The sequence below is a fragment of the Osmerus mordax genome, chromosome 7 (genome assembly GCF_038355195.1).
Source record: "Osmerus mordax isolate fOsmMor3 chromosome 7, fOsmMor3.pri, whole genome shotgun sequence".
Lineage (NCBI taxonomy): Eukaryota > Metazoa > Chordata > Actinopteri > Osmeriformes > Osmeridae > Osmerus > Osmerus mordax.
Window position 1 is genome coordinate 8,348,776 of NC_090056.1, and position 10,236 is coordinate 8,359,011.

Below are 10,236 nucleotides of genomic sequence, written 5' to 3' on the forward strand. Positions count from 1 at the left end.
TTGTGTCCTTGGGCAAGGCACTTCACCCGACTTGCCTCGGGGGAATGTCCCTGTACTTACTGGATTCTTCTATCTACTTTACACTTTTAAAGTAGGACCCATCACATAAATACTGGGTTACTCACTTATAGGATAACACGCAAAATAATATTTTACTCGCAAGAGAAATTCCTGGACTTTCCCTCCTAGGATGACAGGTCAGCGTTGACAGGAAAGGGTCATGTGCCTTTTATATTTTGCTCTATTCAAGGGAAGAGGGAGAGAGACACACAGAGAGGGCGAGAATTCCCCTTCAGTCCCCACGCCCCTCTGCGTAGTAAGTTCCTCTAATGCTTTACTTAAACCATTCTGCCATTTACCTTTCTCCTGTCTAATTTAGCGTACCTTTCGAGCTGTTGCCTGTCAAGTTGTCAAGCTCTTGCTTGAAACGATGTTTGGGATTTTGATATTTTTCGGCACTGTCTTGGTAAGTACATTAAAGAAGGCGAATACATTGAATAATTTGTTTTGATCGTGCTTGATTTAATGTACGATTCAAATGTTACAAAAATGCGTTGGTCTGTCTAACAATATACATATTTGTAAGATAGGGCATGTTTCATTAGCCAAATTCGGAATAGGCAAGCCCGACGTTTTAGGCTTTTTTGTTTGCTTTATAAAACGTACGAAAGCAGGAGGAACTGAAAGTGAAAGTAACTGGTGTGCTCAGTTCGGCCTCTGAATAGGGGGCTCTGGGTACTTTCCAGACGTTGAGAATGTGGTCATGTTTAGCAGGTAGCATCCAGTGATACCAGTACCTGTGATCCAGCAACACAGTACCCGGATGGTAACGACTGTTGCCAAATGTGCGGCCCAGGTTGGTTTTGGAGATGGAGTACAGTTAAATGTGAATTAGAAAGTATTACTAGACATGCTTATGTCTGCATGATTGTTGTGTAATAATATATTTTATTTATTTATTTATTTGCTGTTAGGCACCAAAATGAAGAGCATACCTGTTTGCGAAGATGCACAATGCGAACCATGTCCAGAGAATGAATATCAAGATGCATATACCAGAGACAAAGTGTGCCAACGACAACCTTACTGTGACACAAGTATGAGCTGACATTACCTATTTAAATACATTTGTGCAATAGACCTTTATCCTAAAGATTAAACTCGTAACAAAACTAATATTGACCAGCTTGTGACATTGGGACCCCTGCTTATCCTTGTAGGAGCTGGCTGCAAACATTGCAATGGATGGCTGTTTCTTATAACACGACCCCCTTTTCCCTTGTTGCAGATAAAAACTTTGAATTCAAACATAACAAGACCAAGACGAGTCGCGTCAATTGCAGATGTAAACCAGGATACCACTGCAACAGTAAAGACTGCTTAGTTTGTGTGCCCCATACAAAGTGTGAGCCAGGATCTGGAGTGGTTTCCAGAGGTATAAAACACACAAACACAACATACAGAAGGCATACAAACATACTATATATCCTGTCCTTTTCACACGAGGGCTCTTGCCATTGTTGGTCACATATCTGTGCCAAGTGTGGGTAGGAGAGTTCTCCCTAAAGCTTTTGTTCCATTTTCTCAGGTACTGACAGGGAAGACACCCAGTGTCAGGTCTGCCCACCAAACACATTCTCCAATGACACCTCCGCAGTGAGTGAGTGTTTGAAACACACAATGTGAGTATTTCACTTCACATCCATTCAATTTCAACATTGCCTGAATAGACTACATTTACTTTCACTCCTGAGAATTATAGCTGGTATTAGAACCTTTCTTTGATTGGTAATCATTATCACAGCTCAACTAGTGGTTTCAGATTCTCTGTAAACTCTAAACGTATAAATCCTCTCCCAAAATCAACATTCCAGCTGTGGAGGAAATACTGAAACTGAAGGAACAAATGAATCTGACACCATCTGTGGTAAGTGTAAATTACAAATATAATCTAATAATACTTTTGACACTGAATCGTGCTGACTGTAGATGAGTGCTCTACTTACCGTAATGTATTGTGGTGACCTGTTTTAGAACTTGAGAATGGTTGATACTGCATTCTGATTCTGAGTACTATGGTTTGGTATCTTTTTGGTTTATTTGAGGTGTTTTTTGTTTCTTTTACTCAGCAGTTTCTCGTGTTAGTCCTTGGTTTATAGCTATTATAATAGTTGCCGGTGTCCTGGCCGTGGTGGTTTTTGGCATTCTCTTTTGGAAACATGGTATGTAATCCTTCTAAAAAAAAATAAGTATTCTTATGTGTTACTAGGCTCTTTTTGTAGTTCATGTTCTGTCCCTTTCATCTTTTAGCACCTGGACCAACAAAAGGAAAAGTGAAGGTAAGCATTGTGACAAGGATTCCTAGAAATGAAAACTCAGACACTTTTGATAAAACATTTGCCAATCAGAAACAATAGCTGACACTGCATTTTATTTTAGAAGTTCTTTGGGCTTTGTGGATGGACCTCGGTGTTTGAACCAATGCAGAAGGATAACCCAAGAAACATGGAGGCTGAAGAGTTTATAAATGTGACACCAGAAGAGCCTGGTCACCCAGAAAGAGAGTTTTCAGCACTAGAGATGATGGCTGTGGAGGATGAGGAAGTAGGACAGCCTGGGGAAACTGAGCAGGGACACCAGGTGGCCCAGGAGGATGGTAGAGTACAAATAATCACTCATCCTGTATCACAAATGAACTCACTCAATTAGCATTGCCATGGGCCATAAAACCCACCCTGATGTATTTTACCAAATAAACACAGCAAAATATGCAGTGTTTTATTGAACCACGAATGTGAGCTCAATTTCATATGTACAATGCAATCTTCGTGGATCAGTAAACTAAACTCAGCTCAGCCAGGAACACTTAGAATCTATTTAGAACCATCTACTAAGTAGATGCCAGTTTAGTGGCCAAACATTCATTCTCTGTGAAAGGTAATTTTTTTTGTATGTTTTTGTTTTTGTAAATATATATTATACACTAGAGTTTCTGTAAAATTCCCATGTGCACTATTGTGAACTACAAATTATGTTACAGTAAACTGACAATTTTTGCATTAAAGTGTTTGTATAGAATGTAAAGAGGCCATATTTGTGTTAAAAAGGCATTTTCTATCCGTTATTTGCTGTGTGGGCTGTACCTTCTGTCACTTGCTCAGATTATCCACAATGGGGAGCTAGTGCTGCGTTGTTACAACATTGATGTTCTATCAGTGTTCATGAACAGCATTATCACAAAGTATAATGATGTCATCGTTATGCGACGGGTTCTTAGTAGGTTACATAATAAATGGGTTCAATATGATATGAATTCAGATGATGCATTCAACATAGCATAATACACGTTTGTCAAAATTGCCACATTGGAAATGTGTTGATGGTGTTTGAAGGGGGGGGGGGGGTGCTTCGCATTTCTGCTTCTCTGACTCGGAGCTATTCTCATTATCACAAGATTAAATGGCAGGCCTACAATGACGCCAATTTAGACTCATGAGAATTTACATTGAAATGTGGGTGCTTGGTAGGGACAGGCAGGATGTCATCGCACTCCTGACTTCCTCTGCTCTCAAGCTGCTTGTTAGATCGACCTCACCTGGAATTTGATGCTTGAATAGATGAGCTACAGAAACCACTCAATTATTTTTGTTAATTATTGTATATTTCATTGTTATTTTTATTTTTTGTTGCGTCTTCTTATAGTGCAATTTCCCCGGGGGATCAAACAAAGTTATCAACTTACTACTGTGAGAGGAAGAGTCGAGCCTATAGCACATGCCATTGCAGCTTTGACCTCCTCCTGTTGGATGCCAATGCCCCCAGCCTCTTATCAGTTTGACGTTCCTCATTAAAGTAATGATAACCCTGCTTGACCAATGACATTACCCGCCCAATAACTTTTATGTTATACAGTATTAGTTATAGTAGGCTATATATCCTACGTGAATTGGTGATTCCTTCACTCATATCCTTAAATTGAATGACAAATTATAATGATCCATTCAACGTATTTAGCTTATTTATCCAATTAATTTGAAACCACTTCATAATCAGTTTAACTATTTATACTGTCTCAGCATGTGAGACAAATCTGGTTAATTGTTTCATTTATTTTAAAAAGGAGTCTGCTAAACATTTAGTCTTGCCAAAATGTCCTCAAACTAAAAAAAGAATCGCTATTGCTAACTAAAACGTAATCAACTATTAATTATATATTAGCCTATTCCAGTCATGACAGACACATCATTTTCGTTGACATTTTATTAACAAAATTATAATTTACAGATTGGTGATGACACAATATAAACATATAGGCCTATTTACAAAAAAACGTTTATGTTTTGACAGTCTTTGGTCTCAGGCCATACCACTAACTTAACGAAGTAAAACGTGTGAACTTCAGAAAATCACTGAAAGATTTATGTCCCTGAGGTTTGGAAGATTAAAGTGCAAAGTAAGTAAGTTTTTGTCAATTTTCTTTTTATAGGATGTCTCGGGAAGAGTAACACGCTGGAATATACATTCCGTTCCTGGATGCCCATTCAGTCCACCATTTGCCAACTTCTGAGCCATTATTCTGGTGACAAGAATTTTTCTTTGACTTTTTTACAGTTTCAGAGGTCGCTGTCTCTGCCAAAGACCATATTTTAGGTTTGAGGCATGCACCGCTCTCCTTGTTATCCAAGCGAGCGGTGGTCCGGTCTGCGTCTTCATGGTCGGCTTTCTCCTCATTCGCGCAGTCACTGTCTTTACTTTGCCCATCGTTTGATTCCTGACTGTCGACCAAGCATGTAACCTTTGACGTTGAGTTCCCCCGTATCATATCCTCCTTGTTACCAACAGTTTGAGGATCGATTTGCTCATCGTTTTCCAAGCGACTTTTCCGCACTGAACCCTCGTCGTCCTCACTCTCACCCTCATCCTCCTCGTCCGACTTTCCCTTTGATGCCCAGCTGACTCTATTCTCCTTTTTCAGTCGTCGTCTTGCATTGGCAAACCACGTGGACACCTGTGTGAGGCTCATTTTTGTAACGATGGCAAGCATAATCTTTTCCCCCTTGGTGGGGTAGGGGTTCTTCAGGTGCTCGTTCAACCAGGCCTTGAGTGCGCTCGTGCTCTCCCGGGTGGCCACCTTGGCAACTCTGCTGGGGTCATCGGTGGATACTTGTCGGTATTGTGGGAAAAATGGTCCTCCTCGAGCGAGAAGAGATGGATGATATGGTGAGGCCGCTTTCAGGTCAAAAGCGTTATTCTGTAAACAGAAGTTTGGCGATTAGATAAAACTTTTCAGCGTTGCGTTTAACGTGTCATTACGCATGACGTGTATCGGTCATTAAGGGTTCACCAACTCGAATTACATAGGCTACTTGAGTAGATTATATATTTAAATATTGTTATAAATATAGGGAGTTAGGCTGTGCGTAATATATTACATTATAGGCTATATATTAAAATAATAATTAAATCAACTTACCATGTGCGGTATGTGTCTTTGATGTGGGTACGGAATAAAATTGTATCCCTGCAGTCCTGAGTATGATAAGGGCATCCCAGTTAATGCTGCAAGATGGTGTTGTTGCTGTTGTATGCCAGGTGGGCATCCCAAAACGGGTATCTGGTATCCAGCAGGTATGCTGAGGTTTCTGTCCAAGAACATATTGGCAAATCCGCTTTGTGACGCAGGCATCCTCATATCCCGACTATCTGAGCTGGTATGCCAAGCCTCTGTTCAAGAGCAGTTAATATACCTCTACAAACATTTATGGGCGGGGTGAACTCTGATGATTGACAGCTGCGTTCAAAAGACTTTAGCTTTCACTAGCAAATCCCATCAAAGGAGAGCTCTGCTGTTCCTTTTAACGGTTTCGTAAAGGCGCTAAATACGCGATACTTATCTCTTCCCAAACAGGTCTTTAGTGCAAAGAATAATGAAACTTCATTTGAAATGCAAGTACAACCATTTTGAACGTGGAGTTTGTAGTAACTATTCGGATCTCGTTTTCACAATTGAATTATTTTGTAATCCTTTAAGCAATATTTTAACATTATTATAGCCACTTACAATTTATGAACCACAGTCTAAAATAGATTTATTTATCTCATAGTTTACACCAACACTGAATAGAGTAATCGTTTCAGAACAAGCCCTCTCATGCAAAACCCTTAGCATTTTAAATTAAATTACCAAAAAATAATTAGAAATAAAAAATGTGGATGCTATTCATTAACATTCAAACACAAACTTTCGTTGCTGAATTTAATGCATTGCAGCAAACGTCATGGGTTTTTGGTAAAGTGAGAACGTAACTCGATTTTTTTTTTCACGTGTTGCGCAGAGGGATTAGAAAGTTACATGAATTTGATTAACAGCACTGTGCAAATTTTTAAAGTCTGGCCAACACTTATGGTGGTAAGGATTTCTGTTTTCATTTGGAGTTTGTGAATTGAATTAGCCAACTGAATTAATTCGAGTTATGCTAATCAATTGTAATGTATTGAATACTTTGTGTTGCTTTTATATCTTAGATTTAGGACCGTAAATGTGTAATAGGCCTAGCTTTTAAATTGGCAACAGTTAATAAAGGTAGGCTAAATATCTAATAAAACAAAATGATTATCTTTTAAATAGGCTAGTTGAACTAGGCCTATTTAAAAGATAACTTGAGGTAGAGTTCTTTGTAAATCAGTGTTGCTGCATTTTATGTTTCACGTATCAATTAGACTTGTACCTGCCCAAGGTAACGTATAGCCTACACCTAACTTTTTCGTTAATTTATTCTGATTGAACAATAACAGGGTGTCCTTACATGTCGGATGGTTTTGTTTTGGTTGCAGCAATGAGACTAATTAAAAGCGGTTAGGTGAAACAGGTGTTGACTAATGTATATGATAATTTAGAGATAGCAGATGCTAATGTGCGGAGGCAAGGACTTGATACAAGGAGCAGATTGTTTGCATTTCAGTCCCTCTTCCATGTTCATTGTTCTCTCAAACATGTTTCTGTTTTTAATAGAAACGCGAAAACCTTCACCATGTGTACTATTTAACCGGAATAAAATTTTAATTAAAACATAATCACAGCTCTAATTGTTTGTAAACTGAAGAGTGTATGTGTGTTTGTGAAAAGAGAAATAGAAAGAGATATAGTGAGACAGAGCAGGGGGTAGAAGGAGAAAGATAAAACTAAAGAAATGGAGGGTAAAAGCTATCTGGGAGGTGTTCTTTGGCCCTAGAGCAAATTTGTACAACTAGTACAATAGTGATGACTGGAGAGCAAAGAGAAGAAGGCTTAAACCTTCAGTACATCTCAGAACACAAACAGCTCGGGGCTACAGCCTTTGTCTCACTCGTAGGCCCTCTTCTCTTTTTCTTTTTTTGCAGCTCAACCACAATGTATGTGTTGGTATTGCTCTGAGAGGTCGAGTTTGGACTGTTTAAATTCAGGATGTTACTTGTTTATTGGAGAAAAAAAAGACCAAAAGCAGGAGCATCTCTGTTCCCCGTTTCCCACTGAGGATACAATAGGAGATAAGAGGGGACAAACTGTCTAGCCATTTGTCTAGTAGAACACTTGATGTGGACCTTCATGCCCCATTTTACATCCTCTAACTGCTGCTCAACATAGCCCCTTGATTTATGGGTAGAGTCAAGAGTATGAGTCCTAATGAGGCAGCCGTTACAATGTGTCAAGGTGCAACTTCAGTTACTGACCATCACTTGCCACTGAGCTGACAAAAGGACTAAGCATGTCATTAGAACAGCTCAAGGAAAGGTGTGAGCATTACAACCAAAGCTGAGAGGGAATCCAGAGAGTTAAACACTTTTTACTTGTTAGTTTATGTGTCCAACTAGATACTCCTACATTGTTGATTGTTTTGAAAAATGCTGTTTTTTGGCATTTGGGAAGACATCTAAATATGGTGTTTCTGTATAAGATGACATCCAGAGAATGACAGAAGTGTCAATTGTTTTGGTTATACATGGACCAATTAGTCTCTTTTACTTTTAACAAAACAATTCTGATTGAACAAATGCACATATAGATGACAGTCGCCAACATTCCTAGCAAGGTGTAAATTCTTTATAATAAATCACAAACCAGGACATTAAAAAGACATACATTTAGAAGTCAATTGACAACAAATAAGTATCTGTCTCCCCCCAGAGCTCCTATTCTTCCCAGTAATGGGATTTCCCTGGGACAGACCCAAATGGAGAGATGTAAGCAAAGTGTGAATGTTATCAAGCTCTCCCACCCCTCAGCTATCAACCCTCCTCTCCTGACCCCCTTCCACTCTTTGTCCTTTGTCATTACTCTTATCAGGGCCACTCTATCATTCTTTTTGCAGAGTGGTGGCGCTGAAACCGCTTGCAAATGTAAGTATGTCTTTGTTAGGGGCTGGGCAGGGGCCTGCCTCTCCGCTCCCTCCTGGGTGTGCCTTGATTGACGGCCCTCCGCTGGGTGACTGACAGGCGGCGTTCGTTAGCCTGTGACGGGCAGTGTGACAGCTGGGGACTACTGCTGCTGTCCCTGTGTCGAGCCCACACCACCCCTGTGGGCCCAGCAGGCCCACGGACCCCCAGGTGCTGCAGCCCAAGTCAACCTGCTCCAAACAGTACCAGCCATGCCCAGTCAGCCACAGACATCTAGCTGCCTGGCTCCGTGGGGGTTCGCTGTGGCAAAGCAGTTTGCTATCTGCCCCCCCCCCTCCCCCCCCCCCGCCACCACCACCTCTTGAACCCCTGTACCCCCCTGCCCCCACCCCTGCACTGCTCTCCACCGATATACGTATTTCACAGGAGCAGCGTTCATGAAGCTGTTATATGCTGATTGAAGACAAATGCGATGGTTCAGATGGGTCAGACATGGTGAAGTCAGAGAGGCAGCATATATGTCCAATACGCTGACTACTCCTGTTGTTGTCAACCGCCTATTTGCGCTTCACTATCATTTTTGATTAACTGTCATTTTATTGATGACACACACGTGACAGCTGTGACAAACACACAGCAGCAACGAAACATCGTTTTACAGTAGAACAATACGAAAAAGTGTGATTGCCCTCGATAAAATAAGATGGGTGGATGATTAGGAGATGATAAAGCTTACATCTCTAAAATGATCCCTCAGAAGTTCTCTGCTCTGTTTTCTCTCTGCTCTCACAGAGAGCGGCTAATGAGCTTGTTGGGCATCTGTGACGTGACATCTACATTTCGGCCTATTTGTAAAACAATGGCTACAAGGAAGCCAGGGGCATTGGGTTCTGTGTTTCAAACCCAAAATAACAATGCCAAGCAGGCGCTGGTGGGAAGCTGTGCTCTCATGGAAATGAGCAACCGAACCAACAATGTAGGTCCTAATCTCTTCAGAGAGGGGAATCAGTTACACAGCAGTGTGCACCCCTCAATGCTTTTCATTAGAGTTAGCGTGCCATTGAAACACTGTCCCCCCTCCTCCCTCCCCACACACACACACACACCCTGACCCCCCTAATGTGTAGCCACAGGCACTCCTCATACATGGAGCAGATACAAGGTAGTCCCCCACAACAGAAGGGTTGAAATAGATGGGCCAGGGGGTGGTGTGTGTGTGTGTGGGGAGGGGGCTAGGCCTCAAAGCATGGGATTAGAGTTAATGTGCCCTCCCTGGGTTATAATCTCTTCAGAGGGGGACTTTGTTTGAGGGCTTGGGGGCAGTAAGATAAGTATCTATTACAGAAACTCCCTCTTATCCCCCAGTGCCCCCCTTAAAAATTGAAGCACAAAAACACTTGGCTCTGTTCCCCGTGTCTTCTGATATCCAAGAGCCAAAAGCAAGTGCTGCCCTTTTCAGCTAATCTGGAATTAAGGTCTAAAGCCTTATGGAGAGTAACCAGGACTCATATTTACTCCATCTGCAGCCCACAAGTCAGGTGGTTGATGTTAGATCAAAGGCAGCTTAAAAAAGTTGTGAGGATATTACAATGAAAGGAAAAAAAAACTTCTTTTTTACAAGTTTCATTTCTTTTCTTTTTTAGTTGCTATGGAGGAATACGGGTGTGAAAACCCAGACCTGGGCAGATCTGAGGACTTGTTAAAGTGTGATCTTGTGAGATTACTCCTGTTTAGTAAAAACATAGTCACATTCTATAAACTAGTTCGCTATACCTCCAAAAATATTTTATCCAGTTTGTTTGAAGAAATTTGTGTCTGAACTGTTAAACAAAAAAAAAGAAATAGCAGGTATTTCATGTTACA

At 40.9% G+C, this 10,236-nt stretch overlaps 2 protein-coding genes across 4 annotated transcripts; one reads left to right on the top strand and one right to left on the bottom strand.

Annotated features, from left to right (window-relative positions):
• Nucleotides 1–195: 195 nt before the first annotated feature.
• Nucleotides 196–3,124, top strand: cd40 (CD40 molecule, TNF receptor superfamily member 5). Of its 3 annotated transcripts, none has more exons than XM_067240488.1 (9): nt 196–466; nt 775–856; nt 975–1,097; nt 1,289–1,435; nt 1,589–1,682; nt 1,875–1,927; nt 2,130–2,222; nt 2,311–2,339; nt 2,440–3,124. In XM_067240488.1, exons 1-9 carry the CDS (start codon nt 431–433, stop codon nt 2,707–2,709), a joined length of 927 nt encoding a protein of 308 aa, XP_067096589.1. In that variant the 5' UTR covers nt 196–430; the 3' UTR covers nt 2,710–3,124. The 3 variants fall into 3 exon arrangements, with proteins under 3 accessions (XP_067096589.1, XP_067096590.1, XP_067096587.1); XM_067240489.1 differs by having other exon boundaries at nt 292–466; nt 772–856; nt 2,133–2,222; XM_067240486.1 differs by having other exon boundaries at nt 294–466; nt 772–856.
• A 1,356-nt stretch (nt 3,125–4,480) lies between these two features.
• On the bottom strand, nt 4,481–5,686 carry irx7 (iroquois homeobox 7). Its single transcript, XM_067239002.1, has 2 exons — nt 5,474–5,686; nt 4,481–5,251 (listed from the first exon to the last, which is right to left on the bottom strand). Exons 1-2 carry the CDS (start codon nt 5,684–5,686, stop codon nt 4,481–4,483), a joined length of 984 nt encoding a protein of 327 aa, XP_067095103.1.
• Between the last annotated feature and the right edge of the window lie 4,550 nt (nt 5,687–10,236).